At 34.2% G+C, this 21,094-nt stretch overlaps 1 protein-coding gene across 50 annotated transcripts in view; it reads left to right on the forward strand.

The window, feature by feature from the left end:
* Positions 1-21,094, forward strand: part of pde4dip (phosphodiesterase 4D interacting protein) — a 61,976-nt gene that overhangs the window by 21,088 nt on the left and 19,794 nt on the right. For 32 of the 50 annotated variants that reach the window (XM_073933497.1, XM_073933503.1, XM_073933508.1 and 29 more), the window contains 12 exons: positions 346-540; positions 970-1,248; positions 1,767-1,886; positions 4,455-4,521; positions 6,720-6,841; positions 8,490-8,659; positions 10,334-10,451; positions 10,530-10,689; positions 11,736-11,852; positions 14,271-14,703; positions 16,515-16,750; positions 16,820-16,874. In XM_073933497.1, the coding sequence (XP_073789598.1) occupies positions 346-540; positions 970-1,248; positions 1,767-1,886; positions 4,455-4,521; positions 6,720-6,841; positions 8,490-8,659; positions 10,334-10,451; positions 10,530-10,689; positions 11,736-11,852; positions 14,271-14,703; positions 16,515-16,750; positions 16,820-16,874 (2,072 nt within the window). Of the gene's footprint in view, positions 1-345; positions 541-969; positions 1,249-1,766; positions 1,887-4,451; positions 4,522-6,719; positions 6,842-8,489; positions 8,660-10,333; positions 10,452-10,529; positions 10,690-11,735; positions 11,853-14,270; positions 14,704-16,514; positions 16,751-16,819; positions 16,875-21,094 lie in introns of all 50 variants that reach the window. The other 18 variants (XM_073933495.1, XM_073933499.1, XM_073933507.1 and 15 more) reach the window with 1 other exon arrangement.

Genomic DNA, 21,094 nt, shown 5'->3' on the forward strand with positions numbered 1-21,094 from the left:
AAAAACTCCATTGTTCCAATAAAGTCAAGTCAAGCTGAGCTTTATTGAACATACAGTGAAATGAAATGACAGAACCACTGTGCTATATAAAAAAACAAAATCATAAATACTGAATGTAAAACTATTTAATACCCATACAAAACCTATACATAGTTTACATACCGGAGCAGTAATCTAACTATACCAATTACTACCTATGCTTTTACTATAAATACTTAACTATACACATAACCTAAGACAGACTATACAAGTACTTTTACATAATACAGCACAATATTGTGCAAGATTTCTCTGGGATCATTAAATTCCGTTGGCCTCATTTTTATCTCGTTGACTTCTCTGCAGGAAATGACTGCAGTTTTGCTCAGTAAGGTGTCAGTCGGGGCCGGTGAGGTGGCAGAGGAGCTCAAGTCTCGGCTGCAGCTGAAGGAGCGCTTATTCCAGGAGCTTCTTTCAGACCGCAGCAGACAGACTCAAGAGCATCACTCACAGGTCCAGGACCTGCTCAACACCATCAGCTCAAGAGAGCATTACATCAAGGTGACATGCTATCACTCATCTAAAAATAAATATATTTTATACATTTGAAGTCAAAATTATTGGCCCCCCCTATATACTTTCCCCCGATTTTTGTTAAACGGAAATAATTTTTTCAGCACATTTCTAAATGTACTGTGATAGTTTTAATAACTCTCTTTTATCTTTGCCATGATGACAATAAATATTTTATAATTTTTTTTTTAAAATACTAGTACTCAGCTTAAAGTGACATTTAAATGCTTAACTTATAGTATATATCGTGACAAATTCCTTGCTCTTTTAAACATCATTTGGGAAATATTTGACAATAATTTTGACTTCAACCTTATATTTAATAAAATTTATCTTTAATATATATATAAGTTAATCCAATGTGCCTTCTGGACTTTAAATTTCTTTTTTTTTTTTACATCACAATCAATCTCGCAGGATTCGGCAGGGCGTGTAGGTCAGGTTATGGCCGAACAGACAGCTCGATTGCAGGAGCTACGAAAGCAACTCGGGTCAGCAAACCCTGAGTTGACCCAAGAAGACACACAAGCACTTATGGATGAGCTCCAGATGACTCTGCGCAGAGAAAGAGAAGCCCAGACCCAGCTCAGCATCCTGCGTGCCACCTTAGCATCCTACCAAGACCAGCTCCAAACCCAAACCTCAGATCTAGATGCCTTGAGCAGGACAGCGAGCGTCAAAGAGGAAATCATCAAGGTTTGTGTGCTAGTCTTTTACAATGGGGTATATGCACAGCTAGTGTTTTTCACCCACCGATAAACTTCCTGTGAAAGTTTAATGTGACTATTTTCAATTACATACGGTTCCTTTTACAGCATCAATGTTGTAATGTAATTAAAATCCATTCATTTAAATAGACTTAAGCATTCATTTAGTTGTTAAAGAGTACAAAATTTTAAACAGAAGCGCCGTCAGAAGCACCAGACAAGTGCAGGAACCATTGAAAATAACTGTGGTAAAATAAATTTCCATATTTTAAAGACATGGCATGAAACAATGTAGTTTAAAGCAGTGCTTCTTGTACAGTTTGAGACCCTCTTTATATTGTATATCAATCAGGCAGTGAAGGTCACTGATTTTTAAAGAAAACAGACCTTAAACACAGAAATAAACCGGAATTGCTTGTACTGGGTTACTGAAAATTTAAAAGTCCTTGTGCATATAGCCTATAGTCTTTCTTTTTTTGAGATATATTGAACACATTTGTTTATCAGGACCTTCAGATGCAGTTGGTGGAGCCATCTGATTTACCACTGGTAGAGCGACTGACTCAAGAGCTGCAGCTGCTGAGAGAGAAGGTGGAAAGTCAGGAAGCGTCCTGCAATAATCACAAGGTATTTAAAGGGTCACGAAACACCAAAACACATTTTTTGAGCTTTTGACAGTCGTATATGTGTCCCACACTGCTAAAAACACTATTAGGACACCTATATTTCACTAAAAAGTGTAAATTGGTTGTTTTTGCGTTATTTCAAGCAAATGCGTACTTCCTGTTTGAAACGAATTTTTGAAGCTGCGTCACGGTCATGACATAATAGCGTGTATTCCAGCGTGCAGACTGGGCGTCTGTGCCTGAGTGAGTCTTATTACGTCTTACAGTGTGATACATTAATGCATGAGTAAGGCTTGGTTCAAACCAATCAGCGCGCTCTATTGTGCAACTTCATTAATATTCATTTGTGTCACCGTGTTTACACCACAAAGACGCCACGTTGTGTTGGCAAAACAAGCGTGAAGTGTTACTTTTATAGTTTGCTGCCGTTAAGTTTCGTTTTCATTTTCTCTCTGTGAGAGCTTATCTGGATCACGTGTGGATTAACAGTGTACGCAACGCTCGACAACAATAATTTACGTGTCTAAGGAGGATTATTGTTTACCTGAGAGCTGTTCTCATCTGCAAACGCTGAAATCTGGATTTGCTTGTAGTATTCTCTCCATAAAGACGCGGCTCTAGTTGCTGGTGATTGTCCTGTCTCTACAGATTTGGTAAGTGAGCGACCAGTGCTCTTTGTTTATTCAGTTTGCTCGTATCGAATTAAGTTAACTATAGCACTGAGTGCAGAAATGTTAGCACCGCATTTAGTGACCGGAATAACACACGCGGCTTTCTGACGCTACCTGCCGTGTGCATCTAAGTTTCCGGGAAATGCGGAGTTTTTTTTTCTCTCATTTGCCGTGCGGTATCAAACATTGCATGAAAAATACACGCTTAGAGCAGTTCCTCGAATCAAATACCTCGTTTGTCGCGAGGGGCATGAATGAATTCCCTGAATGAAAGAGCCAAACTGCAGTTAAAGTCCAACATTTATTAATTCAGCAAATAATTCGACTACAGATGTCCATGTAGGTTAAACACCATCGCTTTCTCCTGTCTCTCTGTGTGTGTGTGTGTGTGTGTGTGTGTGTGTGTGTGTGTGTGTGTGTGTGTGTGTATTTTGACTCTGAAACTCGCGCGTGCACAAATAGACACTCCCACACCCTCCCACTTTAGTTCCTCCGACACTCCCCCCTAAACAGAGCTGGACACGCCCACTTTTCTGACTTTTTCGAAAGTAGAGGTGTGAAAACACCCTGCTGAAACGAGGGGGTTTCATGGCCCTTTAAGTGTGTCTACACAAGTGATTGAGCCTTAAGTACTATGCACATATATAGTTACACAGATTTCTGTTAAGTCAAACAGTGAAGAGTAAATGTATCAGAATATTATGACTGGCCCAGAGTAGACATCTTACATCGGTGCACTCTGTACGTGTGATGTATTGGTAATGTTACAACTTCTCATACCTGCTAATTGGGTGAGTTAATTGTATTTTTGAAAAGCTCCTGTTTGCACAATATATATTAATGACAGTTTACCAGGATACATGATGTGAAAGGGGTTAATGTCTTTATAGACTCAAAAGCTCCATATATGTTTAGTATTAAGATACATTTTTGACTCTAAATGAGTGTTTTAAAGTGTAAAAATACTTGTTTGTAAACCTGGACCTGGACCTTGTAAACTAGCCATAAATGTCATATTATTATCATATGAAACTAAATAAATAAGATTTCCATTAATTTTCTGATTATTTATTTTAGGATATGCCAATATTTGGCATCTGAGGGTTAATAAAATACTTTAAAAATCACCTTTAAATTTATATAATTAATAGGGTATCCGCAGGCTCTTAAAATGTTTTACATTTTTAAAATCAGAATATTAGTTCTTAAAAAATCTTAAATTCACTGATATATTGTGTTGTAGGTCTGAAATTATTTTAAACGGGTCTTAATTTTCCTACGTCCATGTAAAGCTACCCAATTGGGCCAACAACCATTCAATCACTATCATTCCACCTGAATAAAAGTTTTAACTAAAGTTTTTTTTTAATTATTTACTCTATTTACCAACTCTATTTATATTTATAAACATATATTTTAATTGTCTTCCTTACAAATACATTTGTTTTGATATATTTACAGTAGAGAATTAAAAAAATGTAACAATTGAATATTATCTTTATTTGCTATCCTAATGATTTTTCTCATAAAATAAATGTTTATTGTAATTATATGTAATTTTGTCTTATAATATGTTTTTGTCTATTGCAAGAAATAAGGTTTTGTCAGCCAAGATCACATTTTGTCAAATCTGTTTATACAGGCACAAAAAGCGTACTTCTAACACCACTAAATATGATCAAATCCTGTTGTACATAACATATTACAAGCCTTTTATTGAAAGTAAAAGAAATATTGGTATATTTCTACATTTTTCTGACTATTATTTTGAATGTGAGGATTTCTATGAATTATAGGGTTAACCCTGTATTTTAATATAGGGTTTAATTCCTCATCTAGTACTGTACAATTCCAACTTTTTATGCACATACCATATGATGATTATTTTTTTTAAGCAGGCTCTTTTGGATCCATTGGTGTCCATGGAAACAGGACAGGCAGTTCAACCTCATGCTGATTTTGGAGGTGGGGACGGGCTGCAGTTTGCTCTGTAATCTGGCCTCCCGGGCTGCAGTGGACAAATGAGGCTTTGTGCATTGCATTGTGTTTATAATTGCTAAATAAGCATGTTCTGAGATTAACAATGTGTGAATTAGTAATAACTGAAATCTGAATTGTGCAGTTTTAATTATTTAAAGCCATTAGAGTCTGTCTCGAACAGCGGATGAACTATTGTAATGGATTCTAACAACATAATGTGTAGTTATGTTTCCTTTTGTCTGTGTGCATGAGGTTTTTAACAGTCAATCATTTACATTTTAGTTCATTTAGTTTATTTTAATTTAATTATCACAGAATAAACTAATTTATTAATTTAAAGCGGAAACCTAAAACTTTAATATTTTATTGTTAAGGCTGTAAAATTGTCTTGTTTTACTGTCACAGTTTATTATAAAGAAAAACTTGAGTACCTAAAAAAGCAGTTTCACTGTAAGCACTGATGTGTTCATTTAGAGACATGTAGTAATTCAGTTCAAAGTGTGAAATATAAGTGTGTTTCTGCATGAAACTAATGTGTGTAGCATGTCATATAATTTGCACTTATTATCAAGGTGAATATATCCCATCACTGCCTTTCTGATGCTTTTATAAACATTTAATGTATGTGTTGTGCTGTTCTTTAGCAGTTTTCTTTTTTGTATACATCATGATCATTTTGACTCTTAGTAATTCATTCTATGAAATATACTTGAAGAGAAAAACACTGGATGTATGTGGTGAAAACTTGTCTGTTCTTTCTATACTCTTCTATATCTTTCTTTCTTCTCCATTTTGTCCCATTTCCCAAAGTCACAAAGCACAATCAATGCCCAAGAGGCCGAGCTACACAATAAACGTAATCAAACTCATTCCTATTGTCTGTTTATAACCAATTTAAACAGTATATGCAGTATAAATATATACCAAAAGTCCTGTTTTCAGATATTATACAACAAAAGAGCTTCAGAATCTACAAGGTTTTCAAATCTAATTAGAAGACAATACATTATTTATAGCTAATCTACATTACCAAGTTGTTAACATCATAGTACTTTGTTTATTTATTAGTCAGTTAATGCGAAATCCCTTAACTTCACTCTTGAGTGATCATAAATTTAAACTTCATGTTAGTCTGTTTCATGATGAATATGTTATAAATAAATCAATATAATTAAGTACTGATTTTTTAAATATTAAATAATGCCAGATAGTCGCAAATAATATAAGATTTGTCTTGTAAGAACAACTAAATCTTTGTACTTTATTTATTAGTAAGTTAATGCAAAATCCCTTAACTTCACTAATAAGTGTTCATACATTTATATGGCATATATGTTAGTTTATCCATTTTATGATGAATATGATATAAATCAATATAATTAAGTACTGATCTTATTTTAATATTCAGTTATGCCAGATAGTCGCAAACAAAATAATATTTGTCTTGTAAGAACAGCTAAACCTTTGTACTTTGTTTATTTATTAGTAAGTTGATGAAAAAATCCTTTAACTTCACTCTTGAGTGGTCATAAATTTACAGTGCATATATGTCAGTTTATTCATTTAATGATAAATATAATATAAATCGATCAATATAAATATGTATTGCTCTTATTTTACTACTTAATAGTGTCAGATAGTCGCAATAAAATAATATTTGTCTTTAAAGAACAGCTGAAGGTATTCAGTGTTGATTTACATAGTAGTTTCATTACAAAATGCTAAACATTTTTGACTCCTATTAGTCAGAATTTTTGGTCATATTTTAAGTCCTATTTTAGTCAAAAGGTTACAAATATAAGTATACCACTTATTCTGTTAACTCAAGCAAAATTTGAACTTACAATAATGGAATGAAACCAGAACAGGGCAGTGCTGCCACTCAGGAAATGAATCTTATCTGTTTGCTCTTGCTCTTCCTGTCTTCTGTTGTTGTTTTCTGTGTGTGTCACTGAGATTCAGAATGATCCTGTATTGGATGTATATATGGTGGACTAGCTAAGAGAATATGCTGTGGATGACAGGTTACTCGTAGGTTACTCGCTGTCCGTAAGACGAGCCTCATTCAGAGTATTATGTTCACTAGTCTCTATGGTAACACTTGCAACAGTCGTAGACACTTGCACCGTGTGAGTGTGTTTGAGTGTATTTCTGTACTTACAGTCTAGTTTTCTTTCTGATAGGTTTCACTTCAGATGATGGAGAGGAGGAGGAGGATGAAGAAGACTGCAATAGTGAGTTTGCAGGCAGCGGTGAAGATGAAAAGCGATCCAAACGGACAGCTCAGTCTCTGGTCAGCTTGCAGGTATGAAGGCATGCTAAATACATAATGGCTCTATGTGTTTATGTATTTATATGTTTTACTTTATGTGTGAAGATGCGATATGCAGAGAGCATTTCTCATTATTTGAAATCAAATTAACCACAAACATTAATATCCATGATTACTATGCTACTGTAATAGTGTATTGTACTGTACTATGTTGCACCATATAAAAAGTAAAAAGTAATTTACAATGGAGGAAATGCTATACTATATTTAAAAATAATGTACTATACTAGATTAATGGTAAGGTAGTTTATGTTGCACATTTTAAATACATTTTTAATTCAGAGTGCTTTATGTTTTGAACATTTAAGCTTTATATGTTCTTATTATGGGCGAAACAGTTAATAGTTCGCGTTCGCGTGGGTTTCCTCCGGGTTCTCTGGTTTCCCCCACAGTCCAAAGACATGCAGTACAGGTGAATTGGGCAGGCTACATTGTCCGTAGTGTATGAGTGTGTGGATGTTTTCCAGAGATGGGTTGCGGCTGGAAGGGCATCCGTTGCGTGAAAACTTGCTGGATAAGTTGGCGATTTATCCCGCTGTGGTGACCCCAGATTAATAAAGGGATTAAGCCGACAAGAAAATGAATGAATGTAATTATTATTGTTCATTTTGCTTTAGCTTTAATTTATTTCAGTTCAGTTTTAGTCAGTGTTATCATACTTGCCTACAACTATAAAACATAAATAGGTTATGTTATTTTAAATAAAACAGGCAGGGAAAGTTTTTTTTATATATATTGTACATTTCAACACAATGGTAATTCAAAGTGCTTTATTTAAGCAAGAATATAGGAAACAAGAAAATAAAAATGATTAAAGTAATTAAAAATGATTAAAAACAGATTAAAATGTGTTAAAACAGGTTATAAAAGAATTAAAAAGAAGAGAAAGACATAATAGTGCAATCTGTCGGACGTAGCACAGTGCTCATTCAGTAAAGGCACAGCTAAACAGATGAATTTTCAGTTTTGATTGAAACGTGCCTAATGTTGGAGCACATCTGATCATTTCTGGAAGCTGATTCCAGCAAAGTAGGGTAGGCTGATTCACCCTGCTTTGACTGAATTCTTGGTGTTTCTAATTTACTTGAGCTTAATGATCTGAGTGACCTGTTAGGTTTGTATTCAGTGAGCATATCTGTAATGTATTGAGGTGTTAGGCCATTAAGTGATTTATAGACCAGTAATAATACTTTAAAACGTATTCAGAATGTAACTGGGAGGCAGTTTAAAGACCTGAGGACAAGTGTGATGTGCTCTGATTTTCTGGTTCTGGTCAGAATCCTGGCAGCAGCATTCTGGATGAGCTGCAACTGTCTGACTATCTTTTTGGGAAGACCAGTGAGGAGTCCATTACAGTAATCTACCCTGCTGCTGATAAAAGCATGAACAAGTTTCTCTAAGTCCTCACTAGAAACAAAGCATCTAATTCTTGCAATGTTTTTTGGAGATGATAGTATGCTGATTTTTGTTTTTTGAAAATAAATGTACTGCAATAAATTGTTTTACCGGTCTTCAATTATACATCCTCAGGAAATACAGAATATAAAAATCATTGAGTCAAAAGTATTTATATTGCAGCGTTGCACAGGACGTTCTTCTTATGTTGTTTCTATGTCCACAGAGCTGTGATCAGCACCAGGGTCTCAGAGGCTGTCAGGATGCAGTAGCTGAAGGTCCAGGTCTGGCGGAGGTCAAACAGCTGGTGGAGCAGAAGAGGGCAGTAGAGAGAGAACTGATGGAGCTCAAGTCACAGCTGGAAAAGGCTGGTTTCTCCTCTCTCTCTCAGATGAGGTACAGATGTTCATACAACACTAGGCATATGACTGTATTTAATGACATCAGTATATTGACATAAGCTGCAATGAGGGTAATTTTGACAGGTATAATAACAATAAGTATACTTGTATACATTTTCAGAATAGACAAATGATAAAAACAAATTAAACTACATTCATGAACTAACATCTACAGTGAAAAATAGCATTTGTAACAAGCTGTTACAGAATTTATGCTAATGTTAGTTAGTTAAAATGAGATTTAAATAAGTTATTAAACATTAAGAAATTAAAATCATCAAAGATTAATAAATGCATTAGTTTAATTATAAAGTAAGCAATATATTTTTTAAAACTCTTTTAAACAGTGTCAGACTAAGTCCCAAAACACACTTGTAGCCAATCAGCTGTAAGGGGCATGTCTAGTAACTTTAACAGAGATATAAAAAGGAGGTATTGTTGGGTTATGGGCAAGTTTTTTATGCTTTAAAATATCAACATTGCTTTTGACAAAAAATGCTTAGTGCAGCTAAAATGAACTGGTGTCAACAAATGGACCCTTTTGTAAAGTGTTAAACAAAAGGCGCTTAAAGATTTAGAACTTTTTTTCTGTCAAGATCTCCGGCATCACATAGGCCAGATTAGCAAGTGAAAAAGTTTCAGTTTGAAAACAAATAGCCTATTCAGACCTTAACCATTTTGTAAGGCTTGATGCTTACGCTGCTATTCTGAATCAATAATCGGAAACCGAAAGTAGTTGAAGGATGGCGTGTTTAAATCCATTATTTATCTGACTCCATTGTAATTAATCTGACTCCATTAAAGTTGTTATCATCATTGATAAAGAGAAAGAATCTCTACGTCTTAAAGCAGGCAAAGTTGTTTATTAAGTTAAATGTTTAAATATACAGACAGTAGAATGAAACAAACTAACATACTGTATAAAGAAATTAGCTGTAACATGTGCACTGCTGAGCAACAAAGACAGTGAAACTTCCTTTGTTAGCATATGAGGCTAGGCACTGGTGTGCGGGAGATGCAGAGTAAAAGCCATTCTCCCAGATCAACACTTACCTTTCCTTATTATACCCTGAGCAAAGCATTGTCAAACTTGAGTGAAAACCAACCCCCCCAAACCAGCTGAACATGAGAGCAAAGTTGAGGAGATAAAGTGGGGGAGAAGAACATTAACATACTCTCCTCAGGCCATGACTCAGCAAATATATTGTAGATTGAAATACAATTAATCAATGTCTCTGTTGATTTCATCACTACAACACTGAAGTCATAAACGAAGTTACGTAAGTACTGTAAGCAAATGGCAGAGATGTGTATCGGAGCTGTGAGAAACTCTGCCTCACCAGGAGGATCCCATGCTTGGAATGTCTCAGTAGTCCTTCATTAGCATAGAAGTAAAAGTATATAATATTTTCTCAGCTTACAATTTGTTGCTGTGATGAACATCACTGCCAAAAACAATATTAATATTCTTAAAAGCCACTCTGAACATTTACATTATAAATGATTATTTCTGGTATTTAAAGTGGCCATCATAATAATCTTATACACACGTTCATTATCACAATAACTGTATCACTGAACATCAGCATGTCTATAAACATGCACAGATACAAGAGCCTTCTTTACACATGATAAATGTGCAAAAAATGTGTGTGTGCTCCCGAAACAGGAAAGCATTTTTCACTCTTCGCTCTCAAAACGAGGAACTCAAGGGTTTAATGAATCTTCAAAATGTTGGACAGAAGAGCACGTCCTGCGGGCAGCTGGTGGATACAGTTGGTGCAAAGGTGAGTTTGGCTGGATCTGATGCTACTGTAGCTACTATGTTTTTTTACTGCAGTGTTTCATGTATGCTTGTGTTTTAGGGTAAGGAAAGGGAGTCAGCGAGGGAGCAGACGGTGCAGCTGAAGTCTGACCTTGCACAGGTCCAGCAGGAGAGCAGAGAACTGCAGGAGAGACTCATGGTGTCTGAGGCCACAGTTCAAGCTCAAGCCGAACAGCTCAAAGACTACAGAGAACTCCTCAGTGAGTAAAACTACTAATGCAAATGTCTGTCTAGAGGTTTTGCACAGAAACCCAAGTGTATTTTTGCAAGCCTGTTTTGTTAAATTTAGTTTTATTTATTTATTAAATTTTTTCTTTATAAAAATACAAAATTAGGTTACAAAATGTGGGTTACAAAAACAAATGGGGTTACAAAAAGTGTATTTTTTGAGAAATTGAGATGTATAAATCAACTGAAAGCTGAATAAATAAGCTTTCCATTAATGCATGGTTTGTTTGGATGAACAATATTTGTCAGACATACAAAATTTGTACATAATTACAAAATACATTATTTAAAAAAAATCTTATCTAAGGGTTAAAAAATCTAAATACTGCAAGAGTTGCCTTTAAAGTTGTCTGCATTTTGTGTTTATGTAAAGAATTAAGTTTTAATAAATTTACAGTGGGAAATGTACAAAATCCTTTAATGGATGATTATCTTTACACTGTAAAAAATCTTGCTGCCTTAATTTTTTTGTTGACTCATGCACTTTTCTAGTCATCTCAACTAACATTAACCACACTGTCTATATTAAGTTAATATTAAGTTAAGCTTGCATAACTTAAATTTAGTTGAAACTAAATTGTTATTGTTATACAAATTACTGGCTGTTTTGACTTCTTGTAATTATTTTTTTTTTCAGTGTACTAATGATTTTGGCTTTTTTTTTTTACTCATACAATGTATATTTGGCTATTTCTACAAATATAAAGCTGTGCAATTTTAGACTGGTTTTGTGGTCCAGAGTCAATTATTAAATTAACATATTGTTTTGCTGTTTTTTAAATATTTTGGGTTTTTAAATGCAATTTGTTTTTGTTGATTGTTTGAATTTTAATGAATATATACAATTCTGTGTAATTTGACACTTTCTTGAACCATATATCTACAGAATATGAAGTGCATAAGTACAAATGTATTGTATATAATAAACAAAATTGTATTACAGTAGTGTACTATTATACTACACTTCAGTTTAATGTGCGAGTTTCTAAAACACTAGTTTGTCTTGTCTTTTGTATAGCGGAAACATCGGTACAGCAGGACAGTAAGCAGGTCCAGGTGGACATTCAGGATCTGGGCTATGAGACGTGTGGCCGCAGTGAGAACGAGGCCGAAAGAGAAGACACCAGCAGTCCAGGTGAACACATACACTGTAAACACTAGAGGGCAATACTGACTAAATCCATGCTGTTTAAAGGGATAGCTCATCTAAAAATGAAAAATTATATGGGGACAAAAGAAGTTATTTTGAAGAATGTTAAAACAGGTTTGAAACAAGGGGAGTAAATTATGACAATTTTCATTTTGGGTGAACTATCACTTAAATTTTATGGTTACACCTTAACTATACATGTACAGGGTTCCCACGCTTGAATTTCAGACATACGAATTCGAGGCCTGTATGGTACATAAAACAAACATACAGTGCTCGACATAATTGAGTACACCCCATCTTAAAAATGAATATCTTTATCTATTTCTCAGTGAATATAGGCAAAGTGCATTTAAACAAAACAGATTTATTAAACAGATATATTTATTCAAATAATATTTTAGTTATTAAACATATTTAAAAATAGAAAGATAATACAACTAAATTCAAGCTAAATAAAATAAAAATAAAATTACAACTTACAAAATTTAAACTAAATGTTTACATTTTTTGCTTATTGATTTTTCCTCTTTTTTAAATTTGTATTTAATATTTTTCTAAAACATAGATTTGGGTGTACTAGTTTTTGGACCGTTATTGTAAGTTATTTTGTTAGATAAGCAGGTTTGGCTTAAGTACTGACTAATCTAATTTGCACAAATATAATATTGTATAGCTTCCTGTTAAAAATATGAATTGAAAAGAGAGATCTGTGAGGGGTGTACTTACAGTATATATGCTGAGCACTGTAGGTCCTTGAAAGTGCTTGAAATAAAGTGTATGGTGGTATTTCAACAATTGTACTGTGCTGCTTTCAAAAACTGAATAAAAAAACAAAGAAATTCTTAATTTAAAAATCTTAAATCTAAATCTTGTACATGAACTAAGACAAATAATGCATTTTATCAATACTTAAGGATCCACATTTGAATTTTACCAGTAATGAAGTCAGCTAATTGTATTAAAGTTCATTGAACATAAACAAACGGTCAACATGCTTGAAAATGACACATTCAAAACATCATTATTATGATATTTTATTGTAAATAGTTAGTGTAAATTAAATATTAAGTACAGGAAGGACTTTCATGTTGCTATGCAGTATGCTGAGGGTGTGAATTACAAAGGTGCTTGATTTTAAATTATTAGTGATTTAAAAAGTCATTGAACGTCCTTTAATTTAGTTTCTATGAAAGAGTGGGAACGCTGCATATACAAGTACTGAGAAATATTTTTTGACTGAATGTACTTAATATATGGTTAATGTTAGTTACGAGTGTTGAGAGTTAGTTGCATGCAATTATGCATCCTTTATTACAAAAGTTAGTACATGGAACATGTGAACAGGGACACAGTAAAAAAAATATATATTTTGCCAGTTTAGCTTTTTCCCCTTTATTTATAGGATTTTTCACAAATTACAAAATATCAAACATTTTAAGGCAAGGCAAGGCTAACTTTATTTATAGAGCACAATTTTACACAACCGTAGTTGATCCATAGTGCTTTACAATAAAATAAACTAGACAATAAAACTAAAAATAACTTGTATTTAAAATACAAAGAAATATATTTATAAGTAATACTAAAATACAAATAATAATAAAAAATAATAACAATAAAAAAATAAAAAACACTGTTGTACATTTTGATATATTTAGAAAGAGAAGAAAAATAACCAAATTTCCATGGACCCAAAATGATTGGAACAATTATTGATTGGCAAAATATATATTCATTCATTCATATTCTTTTCGGCTTATTCCCTTTATTAATCTGGGGTCGCAACAGTGGAATAAACCGCCAACTTATCCAGCATATGTGTTACGCAGCGGAAGCCCTTCTAGCTGCAACCTATAAGGAATTACCCATAAACACTCATACACACTCATTGACACTCATTGACACTCATACGCTACAGACAATTTAGCTTTACCAGTTCACCTGTACTACATGTCTTTGGACTTGTGGGAGAAACCAGAGCACCCGGAGGAAACCCACGGGAACACAGGGAGAACATGCAAACTCCACACAGAAATGCCTACTGACCCAGATGAGGCTCAAATCAGTGACCTTCTTGCTGTGAGGCAATCGTGCTACCCACTGCGCCACCGAAAAAAAAAAACTAATTTTTTAAATAAAAACACAGTTGTGCCCACCTAAACAACTGTTTGCACAAAAGCTGAAAGTCTGATAACATGAGCCATTACAGAAGAATGTAAAAAGGATCTTCCAGTATGCAGGGAGTGTACTTTTCCATTTATCCATAGAGAGAATGCTATATTTTATCAAAAGTTCTTAGAAGAAGCTTTCAGTGAGTGTCTAATTCTTTCCAATTTGATGAAGTGTATTAAACTTTGAAGTTTGATTTCATTGACGCAAGCATGTCCTCCTCTGCTGCAGAGTTTGATGATCTGGAGCTCTGCACATCTCTCTCCTATCGGGATGCTGGCTCTCAGTGGTGGGCTGGTCCCGCCACACACAACTCTGGGAAACCTGAACATGATGTGACGTACCTGCAGCAGCTGGTGGAGGATCTGCGTGGTCAACTGTCGCGATCTCAGGCTCTGATTCGCAGCCTGCAAGCCCAGATGCGTGATTGCACTCCAGTCGGCACTCCTCGCAAGGTCAACTGGGGCCTGGATAACTCTGAGACGCAGAGTACAGCTGAAGAGGACGAGGGCTGGCAGTCGTCGGACGGTTTCGGGTCACTGCCACGGCAGCCCAAGCAGGACCGAGAGCTGCAGGAGCTCGTCTCACGTGTGACGTCACTGGAGGAGCAGCTCAGGAAGGGCAAAGGTCATGCAGATGATGGCAAAAATGGAAACTGGCCGGGGTGAGTACATTCATAATATAATATGTAACATGAGTAATATATCAATTTTAATTTTAAGATTTGATATGTTATAAAAGTTTCATATATAATAAATATGTAAGTAAATAAATGTAAGATTAATACATTGCATTACATTGCAATGTGCATTAAGTGTAAGCCAAAAATAGCAATATATTGCTTGTCATTTTTCTAAATATTTTTTAATTAATTTAATGTTTTTTTTATTTATATTTTTTATATTATTCATTTATTATAAAATATTATATAATTATTCACTTTTTGTGTTTATTTAATTCATAATAGGGCTGCACATTAATGGAAATATCTGGCATTGCGATATTTTGTATTTCTGCGATATATATTGCGATAAGAATACTGCTTTATTTGGAAAGAATTTTTCATTTTAGATTGATTTGGGGTGATTTTGTAAAGAAGTGAATCTCGAATAATTTAACAAATAACTTACAAGCATGGATAAATGCAATATAGCAAAGATAAAGTGAATTATAGATTTCTGGAGAGTCTAACAATATTCACGTTCAGATATTGAATAATGAACACTGCATAGTATTTATTCTATATTGTGTAATATTTATTAAAGTAACAAACAATATAGAATTGGATTGTATTGCCTTTACTTCTCTTTTGGCAAGACACTGGATTTTAATCAATTGGAAACAGTAATTTCCCCCTTCTTTTAAACAGTGGGCCAATGATGTGTTGCATTTCCTTAATTTGGAAAAAATAAGACTTAATTTAAATAGTTCTGGGTCCAAGTTCACTGCCATGTGGCATCCTTTCTTAAATGACTTCTAAAGCCAAATGTAATTGTAAGTGGACAAAAGGATGCTGATGCTATCAGGTTTTTCTTGTATTGTACTGATGTTGTCTTCATTTTACACAATGTTAAGGCATTATGTTTATATATGTGTTGTGTTTTAAGTTATGTTGATTAATAAATGTATGTTTTTTGGCTATTTAAATAATTATGAAGGGGGAAAAGTTACAAATGTTTTAAACTTTGAAATGTATACACAGTCACAGGCCTTAAAGGGATAGTTCACTCAAAAATGTACATTTACTCACTATTTAGTTACCCTTAGCTTGTTTTAAACATTTATTTGAGTTATTAAGATATCTTCTTCTTGTGTACAACATAAAAAATAAACTCAAAAAGGCTTGAAACAAGTGAGGGTGAAATGAAAATAGTGAGTAAAGTGAGTTTAGTTTTTGGGTGAACTTTCTCTTTAAAAACACATTCAGATGTTAAACTTTTACTCCATTTTAACTAAACTCTGCACTGATTGTAATCAACTAATCAACATTGCCTATCCTGCGATGTGGCTATTGCAGATGCACACATTGCAAAATTGATGCTGAAACAATATATTGTGCAGCCCTAATTTATAGTTAAGTAAATTAAGTTACATATTACAAGTTTACGTACTCTGTATATGGAAATGTCAATAAAAGTAAATGTAAGATAAAGTTATAATTATATATTTGATTTGCTTTCCATAATAAAATGTTTTTTCTACTTACAGAATTTTTTTTGAATATTAAATGATGTGAAAACATGAAATGTATAAAACATAAAAAATATTTTACATTTAATTTGTTACATTTTTTTATTTGTTTTTTTAAACAATGTTTTAATAATTTATTATATTTGTATATGTTTGTTTACTTATTTATAGTTATATACTGTATGATTCCTTATTAAATCAGCTGTAGGAACTACACATTTCACAGATCTATTTTCACCATTATATCGTTTTACAAACATCACTTTTTTCCCATTCTCCCTGCAGTAAGTTTGACACGCTGATCCAGGCCCAGGCCCGTGAGCTGTCTCACCTGCGGCAGAAGATGCGGGAGGGCCGTGGCATGTGCCACATTCTGACCCAGCACCTCGGAGACACAACCAAGACCTTTGAAGAGCTTCTGCGCTCCAATGACATCGATTACTACATGGGCCAAAGCTTCAGAGACCAGCTCTCTCAAAGCATCTCGCTCGCACAGAGAGTCAGCACCAAGATCAGCGGTCGTAAGTCACAAACATACATATCTCAATTCTCGTACAAAAACATTGCACTGAATTATTTCATCCTCGCAGGAGATCACTCTGAAGTCCCAGATGATAAATCAGGCCATGAGCTGCTTGCAATACGGTGAGTCAGCTGAACACTTTATTGATCAGAGCTTGTCGTTAAATCAGGTTTCCCTTTGCTGTCAGTAAACCAAATCAGCCAGAACATGTGATGAGTACAGCACACAGGCCATATTGATTGGTTGATATTTCTTTCCCATTGAGCGACTGGACTGACACAGTTAAACCCCCAATGAAGAGGTTCTAAGAAATGTCTTAGCTCAGCTTTTTAACTAAGTATAATTGGCTGCATTGTTTTGCTTGTTCACAAAGCAGGGCAGATTCTTATGTAATGATTAGTTTGGTTGTGTGTGTATTTGGTGGATGTTTTGGTGTCCTATTGACTTGGACACCAGCTGTCATGAGTTTTCCACACAGTGAGCATCATGGAAATGTTTGTCTGCGCTGGATGGGTCAATGTGAAAGATTATTTTAGTAATTAGACATGGTCAAGTCATTGACAAGTATCTTAATTCTGCAAACATCCTTAGGCTGACATTTTGACTGCAAAGTATACCTTATAATAGGGCTGCATGATATTGTAAAAAACATTGAGATATTTTGTTATTCTGCGATTATAGATCGCGATATAAATACGATTTCACCAGTAGTCTTTATAATAGCTTCATTTGGAAAGAATTTATCATTTTAGATTGATTTGAATGATTCTGTAGGAAAGTGCTTCTGCATAAAGTACAATAAACTAATTAAACACATAGATAAATACAATTAAGAAAAAGATACATTTGAAATAAGCAGTGTTTTACTGTTTTCCAAGACTAAGTGTTTAGGGACAGTGATTGAATAATAATTCAGTAAAATAAATAATTTATTAAAGCTACAAACACAAGTGACAAACAGAGTTTCTTATGCCGGAATGCTTTTAAAAAACCTCATACAGTCAAAGGCCTCATAAAACACAGGCAAATAATAAATTAATATTTATTATCCTTTATTATTGCATATCCTGCGATGTGACTATTGTGAATGGTGACATTGCGAAATCGATATGTTTTCAGCCCTACTATATAAACACATTCATGAAATACTGTGAATATAAACACCAATTGGAAAACATGAGATCAATTGGAATTTCTCTGTTTGTGTGGATTTATAATTTATAGTTAGGGGTTGAGTAATGTTTTTGAGTTTATGTTTTTTGTTTTATTTTTTGAACAACTGATGGCATTTCTTCACATTTAAAACAAAAAAGGTTCGTCTATTAGAGAATTTTGTATTTATTTTTAGATAACACAATAACATTTGGTGGAATTGTCCTGATTTTCAATCTATACAAATGGAAGGATTTCTTATTTTGACAAATTGTCATTTTCTGAAGAAAAATACAACAACAATATAATACATTTAATAATATAATATAACATGATACATATGAAAATATATTTTTTAATTTGATAGAAGCATTATAAAATATATAAAAAAATATAGTATATTTATATTAAAAATATAGTTATTTTAGAATAACACAAAAGTTAACACAAATGTAAAACCCATACATAGTAAATCCAGATCATTTCTGGTCTTTTAATTTGTCCATAGCTGAATGTGTGTATATACAGTTGAAGTCAAAAGAATACAAGAAATCAGTTACTAGAAATTAGATATTAAATTATTATGTTTAGTAATGTGTTGCGAAAAATCTCTTCTTTCCATTCAACAGAAATTGGGGAATAAATATACAGCGGGGCTTATAATTCAGGAAGGCTAATAATTCTGACTTCAACTGTATTTATTATCCAGAACACGACTGCCAGGCTTTCAGCTACTTTGCCCCCCACTGCTGAAATCAGCTTCCAGAAATGATCAGATGTGCTCCAACATTAGGCACATTTAAATCAAGACTGAAAATTCATCTGTTTAGCTGTGCCTTTACTGAATGAGCACTGTGCTACGTCCGACAGATCACACTATTATGTCTTTTTTTTTTTCATTCTTTTATAACCTGTTTTAACACATTTTAATCCGTTTTTAATACATTTTATTTTCTAGGTTTCTTTTATTTTCTATCTTTAGGTTTCTTTTATTCTTTCGTATGTAAAGCACTTTGAATTACCATTGTGTATGAAATGTGCTATATAAGTACACTTGTCTTGCCTTGCCTTTATACAGTATATGTTGATAAAGTGAGAATGGCAATTTTTCCATAATCTTATCCTCTACACCTCCATCTGTAACTCACTTACTTCAGTCTACCCTTTCGTGAGCACTGAACTGGACTTATTTGACTTTGCCTGCAGGCGCGGTTGAACGATGCTATACGCTAATGCTAATGTGAACTGTCAGAGGCTTGCTACATAATGTCACCGCTGGTTCTAGGGCGTCTCTGGGAGTTTAGGGACTCATGGGACATTTTAACGGAATTCATGGCCTCGTTCTGTATGCTGTCAGATCCCCTACAGGAGATGACCCTTATTTTTCTTTCCCCTACACCATTATGCATTGTGTTGAGCCAGCGCTAGTCAGTGAGTAAGAGTTCAGGAGCTGGGAGAATCTGTTTTTACAGTTTTTTTATGTAGATCAGAGATGGGATTCTTCATATATTTTTCAATATTTTAATATTTTTGAAGCATCTAATCATATTATACTGATTATGAGAAGCATCTGGACTCATTGTTGCACTCATATTTGGTGGAATTGAACTCTTCCACTTCCTTTTTTTTATGTGTGTCCATGTGTAGTACACTGTGTCTACAAGCACTCTGAGTCATCCAGAGCTGGGTTGGATTAGTTTGCTGGATGGGTTAGTTGAACGGAGGGTCTAATTTTGTAGAGAATAAAGAGAGAAAAACTCGAAATAGAGGTGCATTATTTATCTTTGAGAGAAATTTATTGTGTTTAAATTTATTTAGAGATTAACAGGTTTTAGACATGCAGTTTTACACTGATACATGTAAAACGATTAAACTAAATTAAAACTGATTAAACCAACATAGGCTCATTCTGAAAACGTAGCCCTATATAAATTTCTAGAGATCGCTAATTATGTAGCCAGAGGTATGTATGGCTGCATTTTATCTTCAAAATGAATGCTATGGGGTGGTATGCTGCTGTTTCTTTTTGCTGCTTACCAGCTGACTGCTTATCTCCGTATGGACAGCTTTCCTGTTGTTTCTAGTTTGTCAGGTAGCTTGACATGTACGTCGGCGGTCTTGAGACACAGAGCCTGTCGGACCACATCAACAGGGTTCAAGTCTGGTGAAGACAGTTCCAGAAAGCGGATAAGACAAAAACAAAAGCCAAAAAATAATAAACAAGTAAATAACAGGGTGAGAATGTGGTCAAATCTGTGGTAAAAATCAGGCAAGGGTTTTTCTTTTTCTGGATTGCTTTTTAAAACACTGCAGTTGGGTTTAGGGAACGGGGTGGATGGGTCAATCAGTGCTTTTGAAAACACTATTAGGGGTGGGGGGTGGGGGGGTTCGGTCGACCGGTCGTTTGGTCAGTCAGTCAGTTGACAGCAGCCTCTGATGGATTTATGTGAGAAGAGCAGGTGCTACTGGGACTTGCGAGAGAAATTTGAGATCTGAAAAAGCGTACACAGCGACCTCTGGTGGATTCGTGTAAACAAAAACTGCAAAAAAACATAGCTCTTGGGACGTATTTTGCTTTCTCCAGAAATGTATAAAGGGGTACATAATCATTAAACTGTTTTAAATGACTAAACTAAACTGATTATGTTCACAGCTACTGAGGGTATGCAGACATAACAAGGATCTTTACTAATAGCCAAATGTTTTTTATGCTGTTGGAACATTATTTACATGACAATAGTTAGGTTTCCATCACCCTATAATTGGATGAGAAACACGTGATGGTAACAACCAAATAAAAATTTGCAAAAAAATATTTTACTATTATAAAATATTAATAAAAATATTTATTAATGAAGCTGTTGAGGAACCAAAACCGTTGTGCGGAACCTAAATCGGAACCACTTTTTTTATTTAATGATATTTCATCCGTACCGCACCAAAGCATGAATAGTTTCCAAGGGATCATTTATTCAATAATATAATTAGCTTCTTACATCAGAGTGAGTCTGTCTTCACCCTAATGGCTTTAATTGCAGTTTAGAGTCATCTTTTTCGATCTGGTCATGCACATCACCTCCTTGTCCCGGATTTTCTTCATAGCTGTGTTTTGGACGCTCACAGCCAGAAAAGGATGATTTCCAGTGTGTAATCTCCTTCTGGAAATGTCTCTAATATCGCAGCCTTTAAT

The sequence above is a fragment of the Danio rerio genome, chromosome 20 (assembly GCF_049306965.1).
Source record: "Danio rerio strain Tuebingen ecotype United States chromosome 20, GRCz12tu, whole genome shotgun sequence".
Lineage (NCBI taxonomy): Eukaryota > Metazoa > Chordata > Actinopteri > Cypriniformes > Danionidae > Danio > Danio rerio.